Below are 24,858 nucleotides of genomic sequence, written 5' to 3' on the forward strand. Positions count from 1 at the left end.
CTGGCTAGAGATGCTTTCATATTACAAGAGTACAGTACAGTAGTTGTGACTGAGGTCAGGTCCCACAGAGTTGATAGTTTTTATGATCTGGTTCTTTACTTGGGGGGAAAAAGAAATTGATGACCCTTGGCTTATGAAAAAACAATTATAAATTATATCTGGTTTGGGAAGTCATGGAACCCTAATAGCTGAGCTTATGAAGTAAGTCCTTAGAAGAAAGACTGGCTCCTGTGGGACATGGGGCTTCTAACCAATGGGGACACTGCCCACAGGTATGGAGCTGGTCTCCTTGCACCCAAGCTGCCCCTTGGGGGTGCTGTGGTTACTACATTTTCTGCTGCTCAGACCCCACTGAGGAGGTGGGAGCAGCTGAGAAGATTTGAGAAGATCTTAGGTGGTTCATTCATTAGTATTTTACCTTGGAATCTGGTTCAAGTCACTCAGCTGAGTCTGCAGACACCTCCTGTCTAGAACCCTTGGATCTGAGTGACAAATGAGAACCCTCTCTAAGGAGAACCCCTTGGATGTTCCAGTTTGTTTGATATACTTCATTTATCATGCAAAAGATGACTACCCACAGTGTGCAAGCACCCAGGATTATGAGCTTGTCAGGCGTCTACTGTGTTTCCAAATCATACCTTTAGGTCCTCTTGCTCCATCAATTCCTGAAAATCCAGGGGGGCCTGGATAACCCGGCTCACCCTAACAATTTAATGAAACAAAAATAAGACCTTACTTGGGTTTCCAATGCAAGTGGCACAGATATAACAGGATCTAGTTATAATTGTCTGCTATCAATTTGGGTTTTTTTTTTTTTAATTTGCAATGGTAAAGAAAATTGGAAGTGCATTGCAAGCATACTATCACATGTGTCTAGTTTTCAAAAGTCGATAAAACTCCTCCAGAATTAGAGCTATTAATGTCAACAATTAGCATACCATCCTCTATTCATGCTTACAGAACAGTAGTTGTACCATAAGATTTGAATTTTAGGTTTTGAATGAACAAATCAATATTAACTAAAATAGAATTAAAAGTCCTGTTATACCATAAACTTTAAAACTCCATTTGATCCCAAAAGATGGATACTGAGTTGTTATACATTTTCTAGAAGTACAATACAGGCTACTACATTTATTATACATTGTGTTACTTATGTTACTTATGATTATGAGTATGTTACTTATGATTATAAATACCAAATGTGTTAAAGAAAAATCTGATAAGGAGGATTAGAAATCATAATTTGGGTGGTTTTTCAGGATGACCTTTCATCCTGCTGAACAGCAGCCATGTGGCGAGTCTCTAAGGAGGTGCTTACAGCTGGCCTGGAGTGTGTGACTTGCTCATCTATAGTAGGGAAACCAGGCATGAGCATGGGTCGGGAATTTAAGTTATACCATGGCCTTCCAGAGGACTCCATGCCTCCTTCTGTGATCCCTTTCATTCTGACAGCCTATGAAAGGGAAATTAAGTGCACTGGCAAATCAGGGCTCCTTATGGGATTCTAAGAGCAGAAAGGTTTTATTGTTTCCTCTCTCTTGCAGCAGTAACCCCTTACCTGGTCTCCTGGAAACCCTGGAAAGCCAATGATCCCTCTTAGGCCAGGTGAGCCTGGAGGACCAGGGGATCCAGGAAGCCCATGCTGCCCATTTCGACCAGGCTCCCCTCTGTGGAATCCAGGTGGGCCATGTCTTCCTGGCTCTCCTCTTCTCCCTTGCATTCCAGGACTTCCTGTATCACCTGATGAAGATGGAAGATTATAAACCTTTTGGCTAAAATTTTGTAGAATAGTTATGCCAAAGGGCTCAGTCCTACTTTTAAAAGACGAAGTCAAAGGCATTGGAAATTCTGACTTGCTCTAAACCACATCTCCATGGTTTTGATGTCCATGACCTCACTGTGAAAGAGGCTGTCCAGGAACAGATTCAGGACTACCAGAAGAAGGACAAAGTGTGCAGGGTTATTGGCTCCAATACACTCACTTTGCACATAAGGAAGAACTTAGCAGAGAAGTTGAAACGTTTTCCCCTGGCAACTGGTCAAAGAGACAGCCAAGACAAGAACCCAGGCTTCATGCAGATTAAGCCTGAACTTGCTAGAAAACACAAATGTGGTTGTCAAAATCCTTTCTATGCAATTTTTCTAAGGACTAGCATCATGGCAAAGGGGTGCTTGTTAGAAAGACAGCATCCCTGGAGGCCTCAGGCCTATGGAGTCGGAATCTGAATTTCATAAGATCCTCTGGTGATTTGTATGCACACTGAGCTCTGAGAGACACCAAAGTGACCTGGATATTGAATACTATTCAATTTATCATCAACGACTACAAACAGAAGTACTTTAAACCTGACTCCAGTAATTTATATGTATCTCAAGTTGATCCTAGTTTGGAATATCCAAATCTATCTGAATCTATAAATATGTAAGAGCTTTAGTTAAGTGTTAGGATAGAAAAGCAAAAAAAAAAAAAAAAAGCATCACAAAGTTCATTGATGTGTAATTTTATCTAAGAAATTATCTTTCCTGATCTCCATGTTAGTGTAAGAGTTCACTTGAATTATCTGCAAAGATGACATGCATGCCCACATATAGAAGCACAACACAATAGTCAAACTATGGAATGTGACATATATACACAATGAAGTTTTACTCAATAAGAATTAAGTTATGTCATTTGCAGGAAAATGGGTGGAACTTGTTAACAGTACATTAAGCAAGATATTTCGAATTCAGAAAGTCAAGGGTCGTATTGAGGTTTTCTCTCCTGTGGAAACTACAGAGGAAAAAGGAAAAGAAAGATGAGGGGAGTGGGAGCTCATGAAAATCAAAAGGAGATCAGTAGAGTAGACAAAAGGAACCAGAGGGAGGGGAAGGGGAGAGAAAGGGGAAATACTGGGGAATGATACTGGACGTTACATAGTGATAATGTGTGCATGCATGCATATGTAATAATGAATCCCACTATTATGAACAACTAGAATGCACCAATAAAAAATATGGGGGAAAAAAGAAACCTTGAATGTTTGTTTACCTCTCTCTCCTGGGAAGCCATTGTCCCCAGGAGGCCCAGCTTCCCCAGGTTTCCCCTTCTTGGAAATGATGGCCATCTCTCCTTCATTTCCAGGAGGTCCTCTTGCTCCTGTAGAAATCAGTAATGCCAGAGAAAAAACACACACCACACCTGTACCTTGTCTGTTGCTCACTTCACCCTCAGGTTACCAGCCACCATTAAACACTAAAACTGCATTAGAGTTGACGGGATGCACAATTTCACCAGCTTTGACCATCTGAAGGAAGGACTGCGCCTTCCGCATTCCTGTCCCTGCTGGTCCAGCCCTCGGGGACCACAGAATGTCTGCTAAGTTCAGCCAAACAGGTCCCAGAGTCTTCAGTGAGTTCAGACAGGTTTTAAAAACTCCAATCTACAAAACTGCCTGTTTGTTTTGTAAAATCTGAATTGCTCATCTCTCATTTCTGGCTCCATCTCTTCCCCTTCATTAACACCCTCTGTTATTTTCTTTACATTGACAGAATAGACACGTTTTAATGTGGTTTTCCAGAGACTTCCAAAAGGTAGGAAAAGGAGTAACATCTTCCTGCCAAACTTTGCCAACACTGTCCAGTGGCTGCTAAGCTCCTTGCAGTTCAGATCCGCCTTGGATGATTATTTATGTTTCAGTCAGAGTATTTGTACCACCTCGGTCAGCAAAGTTGGACATTTCAAAAAGAAAATTTCAAAGAGCCTGTTTATCACCACATCACTGGCATTCATCCAGTTTTTTAATTTCTATTGGAATAATTGGAGCATTGCAAACATCACTTTTCTAAGGTAAGAAAAGAGTGACTTTTAGACTCCTGAGTCTATGAAAGCAACTTGCAAGTTGGTAATATAAAACAAAAAATAGTAGGATGGATCAACTAAAAAGAAGAGGTCATTTAAATGAAATATGAGACTATTTACCCATAGAGCTTTAAGGGCCAAAATTTTGTTTCTAAAAATGGCCAAAAGTTCTTCTTGACACTGGAAATGTTACCTTTACCCAATGCAGCCTCAGGATTGAGCGGTAAAAGTAAACTTTGAGCCAGGAGGGGCACAGGACATTTGAGTCAGTGCTCTTAAAGCTTAATTTTTTTCTTTTTCATAGTGATGAGACTCTTTCTTTAAATGAAACTTGGGGGCAACTGAACTCAAGGCGCAGATGAAAATCAGCTCATTCTAGTCCAGAGGTCTGCAAACTACAGCCCACAGGCCACATCCCTCCTGCTGCCAGTTCTTGTACAACCCAAGAGCTGGGAATGGTTTTTACACTTTTAAATGGTTGCAGGGGAATGGGGCAGGACATAAAGCACAAAACAATATTTTGTGAAAATTATATATAAATTTGTGAAAATAATATGAAATTCAAATTTCAGTGTCCAGAAATAAAAATGCACTGGAAGATTGTATTTTTTGTTTGTGTGTTGCCTCTGGCTTCTGTTCACCTGAAATATCATCTGTCATGCTCTTTACAGAAAAAGGCTACCAATCCCTGGTTTAATTGAAACAGAAGTTGGGGGACAGGGGCTTCCAACGGCTGAGAAAGTTCTCTGAAACCCATCATCTATAAGTCCATGTGTTACGAACCACTGATTTTTTTTTTTTCCTAATAATAGAGCAATTCATTTACCATAGTTGCAGGCAATACAGTTAAAAGGTAAGAAAAACAAATTTTGTTTAAAATTTTGAAACAATATACTGCAGAGCTAAAAAGAAGGGGAATCTAAACCATAGATTGGTCCCATTTTATTTTTCAGAGGTCATATTTATAAGTTCTGATCAAATACCAGAAACAAACATTGTGCCTGGCTGTGTTGTTAAGGGCACTTACCTTTGACACCTCTTGCCCCCTGCTCTCCCGGGAAGCCAGGCCAGCCCTTGGCTCCAGTCTCTCCCTTTCTGCCACGTTGTCCTTCTGGACCTGGTTTTCCTCTCTCTCCGGGAAAACCTGCGAAGCCAGGCAGCCCCTGGGGTCCTGATGGAATGAGAACGTGGGTTTTTAGGAAAGCATTGTAAGGCTGGTGTGGTGCTGGTGTCTGGGCTCTCGCAGTCCATGGAGAAATGTGAACTCCACACCTAACTGAGTTTGCAGGGACAGTAAACAACAGTTGTCAACTCTACTGCCTCTAATAGCTGTGCTCCCTCACCCAGTCCTATTTTCTACCCTCCAGACCTGACATGGAGGCCCTGATGATTCTTGGTCCTGATCCCACAGTGCTTTAAGAGGACCAGGGGATGGGATAAGGATGAAGACATGCATTAACCCTGACCAAGGGCTGTATTGGTGACCAGTCCTCTGAGCTGAAGTGTTTGTGGGTCCTTTCCCCATTTTCCTGCACTAGGACATTCTGCCACTGGAAATAACAATGCAGGGGCAAGAAGAAGGAAGACATCATTACGAGAAAGACAAAGTCAAGCTGACAGAACAGTAAATTCTTGAGTATGGTCATACATTAGGGCTTTACTTGCCAGTGGATTTCAAGTTTATAAAATGGGGAGAGATCATGGAAAAGCACTATTTACCCTTTGGGCCTGGAAGACCAGGCAGCCCATCTTCCCCAAAGGGTCCTGGGATTCCTGGAGGTCCTGGGAGTCCACCTGACCCTGGCAATCCTGGGAGCCCAGGGAGGCCCTTCATTCCAGCTGGCCCAGGAGGCCCCATATCTCCTTGCTGCCCTTTCCAACCTGGGGCACCTGAGACAAACCACAGTGAAGACAAGGGTTGAATGGAAAGCTGCCTTCACACATGTACAGCAAAACCATACTCATAGAAGCTTAAATTATGTATCTGTGGGCCAGGCGCCCTGGCTCACGCCTGTAATCCCACCAGCTTGGGAGGCTGAGGCAGGAGGATCATGAGTTCAAAGCCAGCCTCAGCAAAAGTGAGGCACTAAGCAACTCAGTGAGACCCTGTCTCTAAATAAAATACAAAATAGAGCTGGGGATGTGGCTCAGTGGTTGAGTACCCATGAGTTCAAACCCCGGTACCCACCACCCAAATTATTTAGCTGTGTCCCATGAAATAAAATCAAAAAAATATTAACTAAAACAATGGAGCAACTTCTGATCCATCTAAGAATATGCTTTTCTGGATGCTACAAAAAGAAGGGGAGATAATGTGAATAAATATTTCCCAGGAGGGATGTGTGAAGATTACAAAAAAAAAAAAAATTAATTGAAAATGGCTAGGCATTAAAAACAAAATTTTATTTGTATGTGCTTTTAAAGGAGAAAAACTACTAGAACAAAATTGCTAGAAGAAAACTTTTCAGATGCTTCTTGAAGCTCTGGCCAAGTGAACTCCAGGTTGGCTGCTGGCTGTGGTGAGAGAATTGTAGAAATCGGAGCAGCACCATCTAGCATTACTGGCATTAGAGATAAGGCTGTAGTGGCAGGTTTTGCCTCAAGCTTGTTTAGATTTTTCAAGTGGGCACATCTTGCATTTGGACAAAAGCAATAATAGGCTGCAATAATAGAACCAACAATCTGAATAATGAAATGAGTATCATATTAGAAATAGCCCCTGTTATGTCTGAATGAGTTCTCCAAAATCCATGTTAAAGTTTAACTACCAGTGGGATAGTATTGAAAGGTAGGGATTTTAGAAGGTGAATGTCATGAGGATAGAGTCCTCATGACTAAGATTAGTGATCTTGTAAAAGAGATATAAGGGGTCTGGGGTGAGTGCTTGCCTCATATGTGTGAAGGATTGGATTCGATCCTCACCACCACATAAAAATAAATAAACAAATAAAGGAATTATGTCCATCTACAAATTTTAAAAAAAATTGTTTAAAAAAAAGAGGTATGAGGGAGCTCTCGTTCATGCAAGCATGCACAGAAGTTGCCACCTCTGAGGAACAGATCCTCAAACCCCTGGTGCCTTGTCCTTGAACTTTCCAGTTTTCTGAACTATAAGAAATAAATTTTCTTTAATTTCCCTACAGCAGCCCCTTAGCATCTGTATTGGGAGACAGTCCTTCATAGGTCTCTTGCACTCTTTATGTCTTGCTGGGGATGGCAAGAATGCAAGGTCCTGATACTGTTTACCTGGGCTATTTCTTAAGATTGTGTTTGCAGAGAGCAACCGTGACAGATGGTATGGCTCCCCCAAGACATAAAGCAGGCTTGCTGGAAGGCTGCTACAGAGTTGTGGTTCCTAGGCTCAGCATCTCCCTCATTTAATTCAACCCACTGTGAATGCAGCCCCCCATACACTGTACCATGGGACTTGGGTGACACGGGGCAATGACATAAACCAACATGAAACTCAGGAATAATAAAGTGTTTTGTCTTTGATTTGAGACTCATGTTTCTGCCAAGATCCATAAGAGATCAAAAGAACAGATATTATTTTAAGTAGGGTAAACCACAGACCCCCTAGGTTTTCTCAACACCTGCTGACACTTACCTGGACTACCTGGAGCCCCAGGGAGTCCTGGTTGGCCTGGGATTCCTGGTGCACCTCTCTCACAGGAATGACCAGGCTCCCCTGGGATACCTGGAAATCCAGAAATTCCTCCTCTGCCTTTGGGACCTTTCAGACCTGGGAGTCCAGGAACACCAGCTACCCCTGAAACGATAGAATGCCTCCATGACATTCAATGCTTCAGACTACAGAGATGGCCTGTAATAAATTGTCCATGCATGTCAATACTGGAAGTAAACTTTTCATCCGGACTCAGGGCTCAAATGAGCTAAATTTCTAAATGGATTTTTCTTATCATAAATGCAGTGAGCTCCAAATGAATGGAAAAACCAACCGTTGCTAAGTGAGTTACTTGATAAGGTTATGTGAGTGGCAAAGCAGTTACCTATGCAAATAAGAAACCACATGGTTCTTTCTGATTCTAATTAACCTCTACCTTTGCAGCAAGCTTTACACCAAATCTCTATAATACTTACAAACCCAATTTGCACTGTATGAATTTGCATTTTGTAAGAGATTTTATCACTTATACTGTCAAATTTCTATACTGGAAACACAGTTCGTCATCTTCAGGAAGAAAAAGAAAGGCACCGTAATTCCATACCTGAGCCTAAAAAAATATATTTTTCTGTTTTCATTGTATTTTGGTTCATTTGTTTACATTTAAAAAATAGTAATGACAGTGCATAGCTATTGGATTATTAAAATAATTTGTGAACAATGCACATTAAATCTGCAAATGTTTTCTGCCTGTTGTAATCTTTACAAATATGATTTCCATTGCTAATAATTGAAAAGTATTTCTTGAGCGTGCGTGCGTGCGTGCGTGCATGTGTGTGTTTTACTTAACTCTCTTCATTGTTTCCAATGTTTCTTGCACTATGGATAATATGAGAGCATTTCTATAACATTCATCTTCTATTGAACATTTCCCTTGGATACAGTTTTTAAGTGAGAAAGTGGTATTATAGGATCTTACTGCTTTTCAGGTTTTTGTTTTTTTTTTTTTTGCATGTAAGTATTTCTGAATTACAAACTACTATGTAAGCTCCCTGAGGGAAAAGACAGGGACTTATTTCCTCAGTCCCCTCCATCTGCCCTATACAGTTGCCCCTGTTATCCCCAGGGAATTGGTTCCAAGACTTCCTGTAGACACCAAAAGCCACAGTTACTCAAGTTCTTGTTATTAAGATGGCTTGGTATTTGCATATAAGTACACAAATTCTCCCATACACTTCAAATCACCTCTAGACTCCTTAGGATACCTAATACAATAATAAAGGCTATGTCAATAGTTGATATACTGGATTGTTTAGGAAATTATGACAAGAAAAAAGTTCTGTACATATTCAGAACAGGGGCAGTTTTTTTTTCCCCTGAATATTTTTGGTTGATGGCTGGCTGAATCTGAGAATGAGGGATGTGGATAGAGAGGACTGACTACACTAACCTGTGCTAGTGGATACCTAACCAACGCTGGCACAATTAGGAAAAGACCCTGAACAGCATCTGGTCTGTAGACCACACTTAGATCACCCTCACCCAACTCAGTGAAGTTGTGACCCACATGTAAGGGGTCAGAATTTTTAAGACTGGAGTCCTGAAGGTGATCATTTTAATGATACCTCCCAGAGTACTTTTATATATAAAGACCTACAAACTCCATGCCAGATCCTGGAAAATTCCTTAGTGATTTCAGAAAACACCATGAACCAATGTCCAGACCATCTTCCCACCTTGAGTTTCACTGCCTGACCTGCTCACCCACCTGCAGCAAATGTCCCCCGACCCTGTCAACACTGGCAGACATGCATTGTTGCTGTGTGGGAATGAGTTGACCGAGCCATGCTTTGCTGTCCTGCACTTGAAAATAGCCAATAAAATGCCAAGGCATCCGAGGGGGTGCAGGTTGTGTGAAATGTAATCAATGCCTACATGTGAGGAAAGGTGCTGGTGAAACATTTAGATTCTAGCTATCTAAAGCAAAATAGTCTAAATGTTGTTCAGGGCCTGTCCAAATCTGAGCTGGAGACCTTAGAACCCTCCTACCTTCTGTCCCTGGGCATCCAGGTTGGCCTTTGGGTCCTTTCATCCCTGGAACTCCTGAAAGACCTCTGTCTCCAGGGGGTCCTGGGGGGCCAAATGCAGGATCTCCGGGGATTCCTTTCTGACCTTTCACTCCGGGTGGCCCAGGAAGGCCCGGGGGTCCAATAAGGGAGGATCCCTTTTCACCTCCCAAGCCTGGATCACCCATGTCACCACGAAAACCTATTTAACAACAAAAACATTTAGTAGTTGTGTAGAAGTATAGCACCATGCACATAAGAAGACTGATATTTGATAAAAACACACTTCTAAAATTTACAGGAGTAAGAACTTAATACTTAGGAGAAGGTTAAAAGGTAATCCTTAGAGAACTTAGTAGGTAATTTTGGTTTTGACACCCTTAGTAGGGAGATGAATTAAACTTTGCATTTTCTATAAGCCAATGACATTTCCCTCATTGCTTTCTTTCTCTGGAAAACATTCTGTCTGGACTGAGAAGTTTCAACCACATAATAAACAAGTAATAGCCTATAACTCATGCTTCCAGGTAGAAGGAGCCTTGACATTTATAAGATTATTATAATCTACAAATTATCACAACACATGTAAGGGTCTAACTTATCAAGAAAAAATGATTTCCCCATTACTGAGGAATCCCTAGACCACTTTCTTAAAGTCACCCATTTTTAGAAATATTTAAAAGTTCCCAACAGACATTCCCAAAGCAGAGAAGTACTTCATTTACCAGGTGGACCTGGTATTTCTGGTATTCCTGGTTTGCCCCTTTGGCCTTTCTGCCCATCCGGACACCTTGGTCCAGGAGCCCCCGGAGGACCTGGAAATCCCTTCAGACCTAAACAATAGCAACAAAACACAGGCTCAATAAAAACACAAATCAAATGGGAACAAAGAGGGTTTGTTTGTTTGTTTGTTTATGTCTATGTCTCTTTTAGAGTATTTCTATTTTATGGAAGCAAAGATGTTGCCTTCCCTGGTTTACAAAATTATTTTATGAACCATGTCCTCCAAATAAGTATTTTGTAAAGTGATTTTGTTAAGGTACTTTCTCAGCAACTGTACTGTAAAGGATTCTTCCTGAAAGTCTTTGTATGAATATCACCATTGAAATGAATTCTTGGTATCCTCCTTTACCGTGTCTCAAACGCAAATCTGCAGGCCTAATCTGTTCTTGTAGGAGGGCCAGGTAATGGCGAGTGTCTAACCTGGTGAGAAAGCACCACAATAAAGGCCAGATTTATTTCCCTGCATCTTACTGCATCAATCCATAAGTGAAGAATAGGCACAGATTCCTGCAAAAGGGATTGAGATTTTACTTTAAATTGTTTGTGATTTCCTGCTAGGAGATATCTCAGTTAATATAACCTACAAATTGTGAGCTTCAAAGGAAGGCCAACTACCAACTTGAAGTTTGAGTGTTCACTTTCCTTGAAGCTAAGGCTGGTGAAAGCAATGAAACGTTTCTTATCCATTCATGACAAGGTATCATTAGAATAGGAAATGAATGTTCATTCAGTCAGTTACCCAGCAGTTATTCACTCTGCTGATAAAGAATTATACTTCTACACTCTCACCACTGCCTTAAGGTGGGTGGAGTGTACTACCTCCTGCCCTTTGACGTGGGGCTTGATTGGCTTTGGCCAAGGGGACATTAACAGCTATTATGCAATACAAGGTATGAAGTGAGGCTGTGAATCTGGGCCTGTCCTTTTGCATTTCTGCAAACCCATGAGGGCTCTGCTATGGCTGTGTGCTGCAGAACTGGACTTAACCTGGAGCCAGAAACCAAGCCAACAGACTCCATCTTAGATCAGTGGAATCCCCACCAACCTACAGACCCATAAGAAAGAAAATAAGTGTGCGTCCTTGTAGCTCACTGAGATTTGTCATCATTGTGATAAAAGTAAATGGCTCTAGAGGGCAAGAGAGAGTTGGGCATCATTTAACCTTTAGCTACTTTTTGTACTGACGTAAGACAAGAAAAATCACCTTTAGAAACTGTGCTAGTGCTTAATGAGTTGATTTAAGTAGACTCTAAAGAATAAAAATGAATTTGGCCAAATCCCTGATACAGATTTGGGTTTAATTCAGCTAAGAACAAGTGATTGATTCAAATGAAGCAGATGCATGAAAGTGCAATCAAGAACACAAGCATGTGGGATTTTTCAGAATATGTCTGATCAGAAGCATGTCCTCTTGGAAAGTTGAATGAAGTGAAAATCACAATCCATAAACAAGTGATCCTCTTCAGAAACAGGAAGAAAAGGAAGACACAGCTTTAAAATTCTCAGAGGACATTGTAGCTGATATGTGATTAGATCAAGGTAAATTCTGTGCACCAAAATTTGAAAAGCCCATTCAGAGTGGGCCCAAGCCAGTAGGCTAGGGTTCCAGCTATAAATTATTCCAAAGGCTGTTTTCCCCTAGTCCCATTAGCCCTTAAAACATTATAATAATTTTACAAATATTCTAACTTGATGTCAGGATTTGCTATTGCTTTATCTGTCTTGCTGGTTCTTTTGCTCTGGAAGTGTATAAGACAATAACTCCTCACAGATAGTACCTGGAGGTCCATCAGAACCTGGAGAGCCGGGCCTCCCAGGATAGGTTACATTACAAAGGATGGTGTCACCTGGAATGAAAAGAAGAGAGTCATTTACATAACTGCAAGGTGAGCCCCAGGCAAGGTAAGCCTCAGTGACAACTTGCTTAAGACCTGTTCCCCTATGTGTAGCACATGTAGAATTCAAAGGATCACCTGAATGACACTTCCAAGTATCATTCAGTATATTACTTAAATTGCATTAATCCAAGCTGGGCTCAGTGATGTGTGCCTGTAATCCCAGTGGCTCAGGTGACTGAGGCAGGGTGATCACAAGTTCAAAGCCAGCCTCAGCAACTTAGCACCCTGAGCAATTTAGTTAGACTATGTCTCAAAAACAAAAAAGGCTGGGGATGTAGCTCAGTGTTTGAGCAGCCCAAGGTACAATATCTGGGACCAAAAAAAAAAAAAATGCTTTTATATCAAATTTTGAGAACTATCCTGAAATCTGAATTTCAGCTGTCTGAAACATTATCAGCATAATGAATATAAGAAAGACACTGTTTCTAAGTATGTGTCCATAATCTAGAAAAAACCAATGTGCTCACAGATCCATAGGCATCTGTACTAACAGGGCCCTTGGTATCCAACATGACAGAATCAGAAGCTTTAACAAATCATGAAATAGCACAAGGCCCCAAAACAGAGTTGAGAGTTGGCAACTTGTTTGCACAATATAGAATTATACAAATGAAGAGACTGAACTAGACACCAATAAAGCTACCATTCAGTAAGGGCCTGCCATGTGTCAGGTACTTTAAATATATTGTCTTTGGTTCTTTTAATGACTAAGCAATGTAGCTGTTATCATCCCCATTTTAATTGGTGAGGAGAATAAGACTTCAAGCCTGTGCCTTGGAGTTCCAGGATCCTACTAAAATTGAAGGTGTCTCTTTTGTAAAAGGAATATCTCACAATTTATTACTACATATAATTTCAAATCCAAAACATACAAGATGAGTACAAAAATCTGTCACTAGCTCTGCATGACATGGCAGAAACTAAGGGAACAGTGTTTGATAGAGTAATTGCAAGAATAGGAATGTATTAGTCTCAGAAGTTACTGAGGTGGCCCATTCTATCCTAGCGCAGTGGGAAAAAAAATATCAGATGAATAAAAATGATGCACCAGGCACGATGGCCTAGTCTGTAATCCCAGTGGCTCAGGAGGTTGAGACAGGAGGATTGTGAGTTCAAAGCCAGCCTCAGCAACTGTGAGGTTAAGCAACTCAATGAGACCTGTCTCTAAATAAAATACAAAATAGGGCTGGGGACGTAGCTCAGTGGTTGAGGACCCCTGAGTTCAATCCCTGGTACCCCTGCCTAAAAATAATCATGCTAGAGTTTTGGGGGTCATTAGACTTACATCTTTATCTTGTACAAAAACTTATACCTTATCAAATACAAAGGTATTTGTTAATCTATATTGTCAAAGCAAGCAACAAATAATTATTTTATTTTAAAATCTCAAAATTAACAATATAGGCCAAGATATATGTACATTATAAAAGAAATTTTAAATAAAAATTTTTGGTCACCTTCCTAAAAGTTTCAGCTATAACCCTGAAAATCATTTTATTCTGTGAAAGTCACACAACTGTCAAATATATTTAAAATTATCCTCTTTTTTTTTCTTCCCAGAATGCTTACAACTGGTTTTTCATGAAAAATGATTCTTTTAAATGACATACTAGTGTTTCTTTTATTAAAATATACTGCATTATCTCAAAAGATAACAAAAAATAGATACTTTGAATATATATGCATATATATAATGTATATATATATATATATATATATATATATATATATATATGTATAATTTTAATATAGTCAAACTATATGAGTTTATACTGATAAATGAATGAAAAGCAATTTTGGTATGCCAAACAAATAAATCAAGAAAGATAACTAGGTATTTTAAGAATTTGCATTAAATATTGATTGTATTGCAATCTTGACTACCTGCAAGATACAGAGAGTGCCTGGGTAGAATTTTATTTATCTAATAAGCCATACCTATAATCACTTTGCCCAGCAGAGACTCACTATAGCTCTCACAATTTCACTTAATATTCTGCCACAAAAGTATTCAAGATTACCTTTCTGCCCCTTCAAGCCAGAGGGCCCCCTCAGACCTGGGTGGCCTGGAACTCCTGGTGGACCTCTCTCTCCCGGTGGACCAGGAAATCCCAGTCCTGGAGGCCCCACAGGTCCTGCTTTCCCAGGGGAGCCTGGTAGTCCAGGAAAACCTTTACCACCTGGGGCTGCATCTTCATGATCCCCCTGGGAATGTTTATATCATAAATCAATTACCAATCTTTGAAAGTCCATGAACTCAAAGTAGTCATTATAGTCTATAGAAACAGGTAAAAAGTTCATTAATTCCAGGAGACAGTTATTCTGTAGCAAGTATAATTTAAAATCATTCACTTTGATTCTTCCAAATATTTTACAAATATATTTTGTATATTTACACACATATCTATGATATGAATGTGTGTGCTATCCCTCAAATACACAAAATCAGGTGCATGATGTACCTTAAATACAGAATAAAGATTTTATGTAGAACTGCTCTCTAATATCAAATATCATACAATTTAGAAATAAGTAAATCAAGGGATGTGGTGGGCTTATGAATCAAGTGATTTCTTATGTGTTTGAAATTGTTTGCCTGCATTCTTATGTGAAGGTACAGGAATTCACTCCATCACCCTCTGTATCTGTGGGCAAAGAATGAACAAATACTTTCCCCTTCTGCATGAGAATTTGACCTTTGTTTGACAGTCAAGCTCTGTTTTTCTGGAAACCTGATAACAATCGGATAATCAACTGTATTCCTAGGCAACATTGCTTAAGGTAAAATGGATCCTTGAATGCAAAGTTTGCATCTGGTCTGGAGGGACTTAAATACCTGTGGGGAGTCTTTACAGTTGATAATTCCCTGAGTGGTAGCACCTATAAATGGCATGTCTGCAAGCTGCTAGTTGAGATGGCACCCTGTGGGGCATGAGGCTCTCAAATCAGGGCTGCTCCTGCACCCGCCATATGCAATTTCATCTTCTTGCCACTACTGAATGAACAGCTGCAAGGATTCTCAACTGTGAGGGACACCTGGCACTGTCCTTTGGCAAGTTGAGAGTCCTATTTTCCAGTGTCCTAAGTGGCCTGACCTCAAAGTGGTCTATGATAATCTTGTGGGTCTGAATTGTTTCAATTAATCTAGGAAGAACCATTCTCCCCAGTGTGTGTTGCACAAAAGTAGATGCTGTAGAAATTCCTCTCCCAATTTGATCTGTAAATACATTGCTTTTTCCACATTTACATGAGTGCATTAGGACAATTGCCATTTGGTTTCCAAATGGTTTAAGAGGAACAGTGAATAAAGCAACAATTACCAAACCTAAAACAGAGATCATTTATGTACTTGATACCAGCCAAAGGCCATAAAAGCTATAAACACCACTGAACCCAATTTTCAAGCTCTGTCTCTTGTCCACATGTATTTGTTTGAAGGGGTTTCCTGTAAAATCAGATCATGGCCCTTCCTACTACAACACTCTGATTTCTCATCACACGTGGCCAGCACATTTGGATATAAAACAGACTGAAATTTTCATTTCTATTTATCCTGCTTGATAGGTGGATAACCTTGAGTGACATACCTTAAGCCTCCATTTCATTTCTGCAAAACTGGGAAGATGACTGCCCTCCATTAAATTGCTCTTACCAATACCCCAGCCCAGTCCCTGTGATACTATATTGAACTGCATCTTGGTAAACGGAAAAGGAGTAAAAAGATATGGGTGTGTGTGTGTGTGTGTGTGTGTGTGTGTGTGTGATTGTATTACAAAGGGAAAATAAATGGCAGGAGAAGTGCACAAACCCGGGGTCCCGGATCCCCCTTTTCTCCAGCATGTCCATCCTGACCATGTTGCCCGTGCTCTCCTGGAAACCCTGGGGGCCCATCAGGTCCTCTTTCTCCTTTGTGCCCTAGAAACGGAGGCCAAAGGACATTCAAATTCTTATCAGCAGGGATGTAAGTAGAAGGAAAGCTTGGACTAAAGATTAAAACAATGGCTCGACCCTTGTGTGGGTTGGTAGAGTTTCCTGAGTGTCTCAGTTGTTGACAGTCACATAAACCATGCCAAAGCCAGAGGGGAAAATGACAATTGTCTAACCATTTGAATCTCTCTCTCTCTCTCTCTCTCTCTCTCTCTCTCTCCCTCCCTTCCTTCCTCCCTCCCTCCCTCCCTCCCTCGTTTGTGTGTATGTGTGTGTGTGTTAGTTACTGGGAATTAAATCATTTTACCACGGAGCTAAGTACTCAGCCCTTTTTATTTTTTTATCTTGAGACAGGCTCATGATAAATTGCCTAAGTTGGCCTCAAATATGTTATCCTCTTTCCTCAGCTGGAGTCACAGGTGTGGGCCACCTAGCCTTTTACATGTTGTTTAGGTAAGTCAGTGAATTACCCTCTCCCCAAACTGCTCCATGCTAAGTGTTGGTTACAATTAAAACACTCTGGACTAACACAGGAGACTATAATGCAGGAGCAAAGAGAAGGCAATTCAAAGGAGGTTTTGTTTCAAACCCAAGTTCAACTACAATGAGGATTTGAGTATGTGACTAAAGAAACATTTATGTTTTCAAGTAAGACAGGGGATTTGGAACTAAACATTCACACCGCTCTATGAAGGGCAGGAAATATTTTTTTTTAGGCAATCTCAACAGTCCTAAATTATACAGAACTGAAATAAGGGAAATAAAAGCAAAATCATGGACCATATGTCATTCATAAATGTCAGGGGGATAAGTGGCTGATCCTACTCACCTTTAACTCTGGATACAACCATGTCACCTTTGGCTCCTTTGTCACCAGGGCGTCCCGAAGCACCAGGTTTTCCCTTGGTGAAAAATAAGAGCAATAATGAGATTCGTTGTGATGGATCAAAAGTTGTTCCCATTCAAAAGTCACAAACATTCATATATATCTAATCTCTCTCTGTTTTCATCCTAAATCTCTTGTTAAAGATTCTAGCTTGTCGTTCTTAGTCTTGCTTCCCAAGGTGGTCCTACCTTATAAAAGGCTTTCAACGTACATGTGAAAGGCGATCAAATCTAAATAAGGTCCATACCTGAGTCAATAGAAACTCATTAGTGTTGATTTCCTAAGCTTAGCAATGTGTGATGGTTACATAAGATACCATGGGGTGGTGGGGGGGGGGCTGGGGAAAGATCTATGGAAATCCCACATGATGGTGCAAGCTCTTGTGAGTGTTTTACAAATTACCTTGGGGCTGGGGTTGTGGCTCAGTGGTACAGCGCTTGCCTAGCACATGTGAGGCACTGGGTTCGATCTTCAGCACCATGTAAAAATAAATAAAAAGAGGTATTGTGTCCATAAAAAAAAAATACCTGGGGCTATGTACTGTAGAGTTGAGAGCAAAGAGGGTGAGTTAAGCAAAAACGTTGCCACAAAGCTGAAGGCAGAAGTCTGTCATGGAACATTGACTGTTGGGGAAGCTGAGAAGCAGGAGCAGGGAAACAGGCCTTGGCCTGCACATTGCCTCTGTCCAGCAAGGAAACAGCCAGGTCTGACAGGTGAGCTCAACACCTTTGGCCATCACGTTGCCCTATGTGAGACCACTTTTTAAGTGTTACATATTACTGAATACCAAACCACGTCAAAATTATGGAAACCTCTTCTTGGTATAGTAGGCAGCCACACACCACATCAATGCCCTTGTAAAAATGCTACATGTAGCATAACCTTGTGCATCTAGTGACCTGGAGGATAAAAAGCAGGGAGGAGGGGGAGTGCCTGAGTATGTGTGTGTGTGTTAGTTACTGGGAATTAAATCACCCTGGGCACTGCTCCTTTGTCTTATTTTCATACAGTCTAAAACCATGTTCAAGGCTGCTTTATTTTCTCTTAGTTGGCCACTAATTTAGAAGCTGTGAGCTGTAAATGGGAGGAAAGGTATCAGTAAGGATGAGGTTCGTGGCAGCGCCGAGCAATCACAGAGAAGGGGAAGCCAAAAGTGGACATGACAGGCATCAAAACTTGAATGGGCAAAATGGCTGAGAGCTATTTAAATATAAAGAAAGAACAGCTCCATACCTGTGACTCTGACTACCCTGCACCCTGAGAACATCGCTGCAGCAAACCACCCTGTCTGTAACTCAGTCTGTGAGACATGGAAACAGAGAGTGGGACAAATTTCTTATTAAATAGGTAAATTAGACAGAAAAAGAATCTTGGCAATCATAAAGTGCTAATAGGGGTTAAGTGTTACTTTAATTTTAATTTGTACTAAGTCATAAGTGATAACAGCAATAGGCCAAAGTGTGGGGTATATAGTATCCTGTGGAGGCAGATAAAGAGAATGTCCTTCGGGTGGACAAACTGTCAAGTCAGAAATCTATTCACATAGCATCGCACCAATATCTCTCCAAGGAGAGAATATGTACGGTGTGCTTCTTAAGAAGCCCCTGGTGCTCTTGAAATGATCCCAGCCTGGGAGGCCAAGCAGGTTATTATTGAGCACATTGTAGACTTCGAATGGACTAGGGTTTGTTTTAATGTCTTATGGATGTAGGATTTTCACTACAAGGTCAGATCATAGGCTTACTAGAGCTAGTCTGAAAAAAAGTATCAGTGTTGTCTTTAGATATCTTTAAAGAAATATTTACTAAGATGTTACTGAACATTTTGAAAGATATGAAGTAGCAGACATTCCTCTGAGTACTGAGGGTTCAGCAGCTGACAAGACCTTCTTGCCCTGGTGGCATCTAGTTACTAGCGAAACAGGCATTTAACCTAAGAGATTCCTGGGCAAAACTTCTTCACCGCAGCTTTGGGATTGAGAGCTATTTCTCACAGTTCTAACACCTGAAATCACAACCATTTATGTTAATGCAAGAAAAATTCCAAAGCAGCAGAGGTTCCTCTCTGCAGGGCACATTCAAGTTGTCATGTGCACAGTCTAGATCAGAGACTTCAGTCACAGATGCCTAGAGGTTGTGCCTGTCCCAGGGAAGCTGGTGGGTGACATGGTGGGAACCTGATAGGCGCAGCCATCTCTGCAGACATACCCAGGCACTGGGGGAAATATATTAACCTTGTCTTCCTGTGTGTCCAGTTTCTCAAGGAAAGCCATCCATGTCATGTTAATAATTCAAAAGAAACACATCAAGGACACAACCACATGCCTCAAGGGTCAGATTTAGCCCATGACAACTTGTGACATCTGGTTTGCTCCCAGATTCCTCGGGGACAGTGACCCTGGCTCTTTTGTTCACTAGCATGTACCTGAGAGCTCTCAAAACAGGGCTCTACTGAATATTTACCGACCAAATTGTAAGACAGTGTTGCTATACCCATTTTATCAATAATATGACTAAGGTCCAGAAGACTGCAGAGCTCACAGATGTGAGAGATGGGATTGGAAGCTGGTCTTCCTGTTCCCTGGCCTGAGAGCCTTGCAGGAGAGCATCCTGGTGGGAACCTCAACCCAGGCAGCACTTGTAGGCTAAGGCAACAGATACAAAGACTTGGTTCAATCACAGGGAAATTGCAAAGAACTTTCTTTTCTGTTTTCTAATTTCCTACCAGTCTGTGGCTGCAGGCCCAGGGACCAGCCCATGAGAGAAGAGAAACTTGATAGTTTCTGTGGTCCCTTCCTGCTCTCCTCACATCTGCCTCTCCTTCTTTCCCACTCCTAGTGGTTCATAGTACAGTCCTTGTCCCTGGCTGTGACTACAGTGAAATGGATTTTGTGCAGAGAAGTCACAGGGTCAGAATCATACTGAATAGGGCATCAGAAATGGGGCTAGTTGGAAAATGCAAGCCCTAGAGCAATTGAAATAAGCAAACCTTGCCCAGGATAACCCTGCATGACCATGCTCAAAGGTGCTTGCCCTGAGAAGCAACTCAGTGTAAAGCCACAAACATATTTTAGAGCTGTCAACAATGTCATTAAGATGAGTAAGTATCCACACATGAAACAGCTGTGATAAAATTTTGAATTAAAAAAATAGCAAACTTAAAAATGCAAATTATTATATAACCATGTTCATTCAACATGTAGGCATCAAGGACCAGCTTCCTGTGAAGTAGACTTTGTGAGCGTGCTTTATGTGATGAGAGAGGGACTTGGAGACCTTAATTGTCACCTTTGCTTTAAGCCCTCAGATTGGAACCTTCTTTACATAATATTTTTTTTCTGGGAGAAATGAAGAAGAGTATTTTGGGCCTGATGGTCAAGCCCAGGTTGCCCCAAGATTAAACTCTTTAATAAGGAGTGGACAGAAAGGTTGACCATAGCCTCCACAGAGGCCCCAGTGGTCTTTGATTTTATTCTGAGGGGTCAGACAGCAGAAAGTCTCATTTGTAACTCTTAGAAAATAAGAACTTGAACTAGGTCTCAACCTTCTGGCACTGAACATCTCGCAAACTCTGACAAAGCCAGTATCTGGACCTCCAACCCAGACCTCTTGTCTGAATCCTGAAGTTGAAATCCTCCCGCTGCCTCCTTGACATCTCCACTTGCTCGTCTAGTAGACACCTGCTTGTTTGGAATGCCCCACAGGCACTGCTTCCTTCTCCACCAGTACCGGCTCCTTCCAGTGTCTTCTCCATCTCAGTCTAGGGCAACCTTCTTCCAAAGACTCAGGCCAAAAACTCAGCTGCATCCTGGACTTCTGTTCGTTCTGTATCCTCTGTTCAAGCTAACAGTCAATCTGTTGCTTCCATCTTCAGAATCTACCTAGGATCGGACCACCTCTCACCCCGCCCAGCACCACCACTTTAACCCAGTGTCATCAGGATTCCTTGGCTAAGCTTCTGGCTTCTTCCCTTATCTGTGGTCTTTTCTGCACAGAAAAACCAGCAGGAGTGATTTATTCAAAATGAATGTCAGAGTGTGTCTCTTCTTAAAACCTGCCCCTGGCTCTCCATGATGCCCAAAGCTCAGATCTACCTCACCTGCCAAGCACCATGCTCTGCAGCCACACCTAACTCCAGCCACCTCTTTGAGGCTATCTCTTCCTGCTCTTCCCTCATTCTCACTGGAGCCACACTCGATGGTGATGGCCTTTGTCACCATCTGCCATGCCCTGAATTTACTCACTTATCTGTTACATGTTCTGTGTCCTTCCTGAAGCTCTGGGAGGGAAGGGACTGTTCTGGTGTCCTTCCCAACTGGAGCAGTGCCTGAAACATAGTAGGCACTTAATAAATATTAATTAGTTGAATAAATGAATGATGAGTGGAAGAATGAATGAAAATAGGTAAATTTTTAAATTTTATTTTATATTTTTATTTAAAAAAATTTAGTTGTAGATGGACACAATACTTTTATTTTATTTTAATCATTTATTTTTATATGGTCCTGAGGATCAAATCCAGGGCCTCACACATGCTAAGCAAGCGCTCTACCATTGAGCTACAACTGAAGCCCCAAGTACCTAACCTCTTAGTCATTAAGATGTTCACAGGTTCAAAGCATAAAATATATATCATATTAAGACCTAGAAAGAGGCCCATTAAATTCTATCTCTGTCTCTGTAGCTGGAAAGATTCTAACTAGTAGGAGGTACTCACTGGTGGCCCTGGAGATCCTTCAGGACCAGGAGGGCCTGGGTCACCTCTTTCTCCAAGAAAGCCAGGCAGTCCTAAGTCTCCTTTACTCCCTTGCCTCCCAGGAAGTCCTGGAGGGCCAGGCGGGCCCACAGGACCAGGTTGGCAGGCACAGAGTCCTTCATTTCCTAGGCAAAGGATAGAAGTTATCTTTGTCACATTTCCTGAACAAAATCCCCAATAAGAGCTTTACTATACAAAAACAGTAGTGTGAATACAGAACAAAAAGACTCTGATGTACACAACTCTTATTACAAAGGATTATGAGGGATGGGGCAGGTTTCAGGGGTAGCTAGACATGGTCCCTATGAGGTGAGGTGAGTGTATGTAAACTCAGGGAGTGTTTTGGGTCTTAATGAACTCCCCCTAATAAATTCTAGGGAGAAAACTGAGATCCAATTCCACTGAAGGATTGAGAAGTCTTTATTTGGTTTCCATTGAGGAAACAAACAAATAAATAGGAGATAAACCCTGAATAATCAAGGAAACAAAATAATATATAAAGAGGGATTATTGATGGCATTGCTTATGACAGTTGCTAATTCAGCACAATGCAATGCCAAGTCATCAGGACTTTTAGTCTTTAAAAAGGCCTTTAGGTGAAACTCCTCAGTTGTATTTCTGTTCTATTACTACCTTAGTTGCTCAAAAAGACTCAATTACATTCAGAGTGGAGAAACATAGAGGCCCAGGCATTCAATGAGTCTGGAAAGTGCAGGACCCACAGAGAGAAACTAGAATAGTATGTCAGCACTGTCCTATTTCTGCCACTCTGAAGGAATCAAGAGGACCTTGTGAGTAGAGTCACCCTTTGGGTGTGAGTTGCATTCATGGCTAAGAGACAGGAGTGGACATGATGGTGACTTAGCCACAGTGCAGCACAGAATGCTGAGGTGGCCTCACAGGGAACAGCCAAGGTGGATGGCTAATGGGGATGAACCGTCCCACAGTGCACCTCACAGAGCCCCAGACCCTGCACCTGGGGTTGTCTCCAAAAACCTTTCCCTGAATCACACTTGCCTTTTTCTCCTTTTGAGCCTCTTCCTCCTGGGGGACCTACTTTGCCCTTTATTCCTGGTGGTCCCGGGTGCCCAGCACTACAATATATCGCTGTACAGTGGGCAAGAGGGGCAGGGAGAGTCACATCGTTTTGGTTAATGTCTTCAATTGAAAGAGAATCTCTCGCTCACGTCCTCCTCCTCCCCCTCCCCGTTCCTCTCTCATCCCCAAGCTCCAATCCCTTTTTTCTTAAGGATTCTCTCTCCTGATATAGGAATATGAACACATACAGATCATGTGACTGTCGTGGCATGGCCTAAGAGCTGACAGAGTCCTCGTTACCCTCAGCCATAAGTTAGAGAGCTACAGAACTAGGTAGTGGACAGCAACCACAAAAACACATCAAACAAGTTTCTTCTTCTTCTTCTTCCCCCCCCCCCCATGGGGTGTATGGAAAATATTTTTTCCCTTCAAATAACAGTCATTAGTTAATGAAGAAAAACATAAAGATGGCTTGGAAAAGCAAAATGTCGGAGGCGTTGGGTTAAAGATGACAGATAAAATGCCAATGATAAATTCCCTAAATCCTGGTAGAATTAAAGACAGTAAAAGAATATTAGAAAAAGGCATAAATCTACAAGACAAAGGAAGAGGAACAAACAGGCAAAAAATGAGGCAGGAAGTCCTTGTCCACCCTAAAAATGCTGAAATCCGAGCAGGCTGTGGGGAGAGCTGGGGAAGAACTGGATCTGTATCAGAATCCGCCCTCACTGGAATGATGGTGAGGCCCAAAGAGGGATTTGTCAAAGAAAGAGACAGGAAGAGCCCCTTCCCCAAAACTGCAGCAGAAAACAAACAATATCCCTTCCAACCGTAACACCCGAAATTGGAGGAAACCGACACGCACTAAGAACAACAGTTATAGAAACTGGGCAACTTATATAGCAGATGAGGGAGAGCATTCCACCCCGAAACAAAAGGAAACATTAATAGAGAAGAACACAGAAACAGAAATACGCACATGTTAATCATGAGAGTTGGAAAATGGAGTCAATGACATCTCCTCCAAAAAATGTAGAAAATAAAATGATGACGACTAATCAAGAGAGATTAGTACTTAAACTCTCAAATAATTGCACATACTTTGATATGATAATCCAATTTCAGCTTATATTTGCAATAGATTTTAATATCATTAAGTTGGCCCATGAAACATGATATACTTTTTTGATATTTAGAGAGTCCTGCTTTCTGAATGAACCTCACATATCAAATGCAGTATAAATACCAGTGAATGCAAAGGAGGGATACTTTACCATCTGATCCTGGGCGTCCCTGCAGCCCTGGAGCTCCAGCCTGGCCAGGTAGTCCTGGCCTCCCCGGCTTTCCTGGGGCAGAGTCGGGTCTCCCAGGAATACCCGCTAGCCCAGGAAACCCTGGAGGACCAGGAAACCCTGGTGGCCCAGGGGGTCCCACCATGCCTGCAAGAGAAATTAAGAATGAAAAACCACACAGAGTAAATATTTCTGTAGATGAAATGAAAATCAGTGTGTTCTTCTCCAGATCATGAGATTTCTTAAAGGAAAAAGGATGGAACAAGAGGACGTTAGGCTCAGTGAAATAAGCCACACCCGGCAAGAGGAAGACCACATGATCTCACTTACATGTGGCGTCTACAAACCCATAGAAGCAGAGAGTAGAATGGAGGATGTCAGGGCTGGAGGAAGGGAGATGGGGTGATATCGGTCAAGGGTTCAAAGTCAGCTATGCAGGATGAGGCAGCTCTGGAGTTCTAATTACAGCGTGCGGTGGGAGTTGACAACACTGGACTGTGTACTTGAAATTGCTAAAGGAGAGATCCTAATTCTTTTCACTACACACACAGATGATCACTATATAGAAGTGACGGACATGTCAATCAACTGGAATGTGGTGATCATTTCACACCATATGCCTACATCAGAACATCGGGTAGTAGACTCATAATTTTAGGTTAATAGGATCTCTCTCTCTCTCTCTCTCTCTCTCTCTCTCTCTCTCTCCATATATATATTCCTTCTTTCTGAATGACCCTGCAT

At 41.5% G+C, this 24,858-nt stretch overlaps 1 protein-coding gene and 1 non-coding gene across 13 annotated transcripts in view; one reads left to right on the forward strand and one right to left on the reverse strand.

Moving 5' to 3' along the window:
* The window catches only part of Col4a4 (collagen type IV alpha 4 chain), a 147,630-nt gene that overhangs the window by 61,097 nt on the left and 61,675 nt on the right, over positions 1 to 24,858 (reverse strand). For all 12 annotated transcript variants that reach the window (XR_007349514.1, XR_007349513.1, XM_048808630.1 and 9 more), the window contains 15 exons: positions 24,097 to 24,261; positions 22,802 to 22,891; positions 21,746 to 21,909; positions 16,973 to 17,045; positions 16,025 to 16,131; positions 14,238 to 14,421; positions 12,097 to 12,165; positions 10,261 to 10,368; positions 9,519 to 9,737; positions 7,452 to 7,613; positions 5,564 to 5,734; positions 4,872 to 5,015; positions 3,035 to 3,142; positions 1,562 to 1,743; positions 639 to 702 (listed from right to left, as the gene is read on the reverse strand). Coding sequence is in view for 10 of the 12 variants with exons in the window: in XM_048808630.1 (XP_048664587.1) it covers positions 639 to 702; positions 1,562 to 1,743; positions 3,035 to 3,142; positions 4,872 to 5,015; positions 5,564 to 5,734; positions 7,452 to 7,613; positions 9,519 to 9,737; positions 10,261 to 10,368; positions 12,097 to 12,165; positions 14,238 to 14,421; positions 16,025 to 16,131; positions 16,973 to 17,045; positions 21,746 to 21,909; positions 22,802 to 22,891; positions 24,097 to 24,261 (2,010 nt within the window). In the remaining 2 variants the exon portion in view is untranslated. The remainder of the gene's footprint in view (positions 1 to 638; positions 703 to 1,561; positions 1,744 to 3,034; positions 3,143 to 4,871; positions 5,016 to 5,563; positions 5,735 to 7,451; positions 7,614 to 9,518; positions 9,738 to 10,260; positions 10,369 to 12,096; positions 12,166 to 14,237; positions 14,422 to 16,024; positions 16,132 to 16,972; positions 17,046 to 21,745; positions 21,910 to 22,801; positions 22,892 to 24,096; positions 24,262 to 24,858) is intronic.
* On the forward strand, positions 13,097 to 13,229 carry LOC125618380. The gene has a single exon (XR_007349663.1). It is a non-coding gene; the product is annotated as a small nucleolar RNA SNORA66 (small nucleolar RNA).

The sequence above is a fragment of the Marmota marmota genome, unplaced genomic scaffold (assembly GCF_001458135.2).
Source record: "Marmota marmota marmota unplaced genomic scaffold, marMar, whole genome shotgun sequence".
Lineage (NCBI taxonomy): Eukaryota > Metazoa > Chordata > Mammalia > Rodentia > Sciuridae > Marmota > Marmota marmota.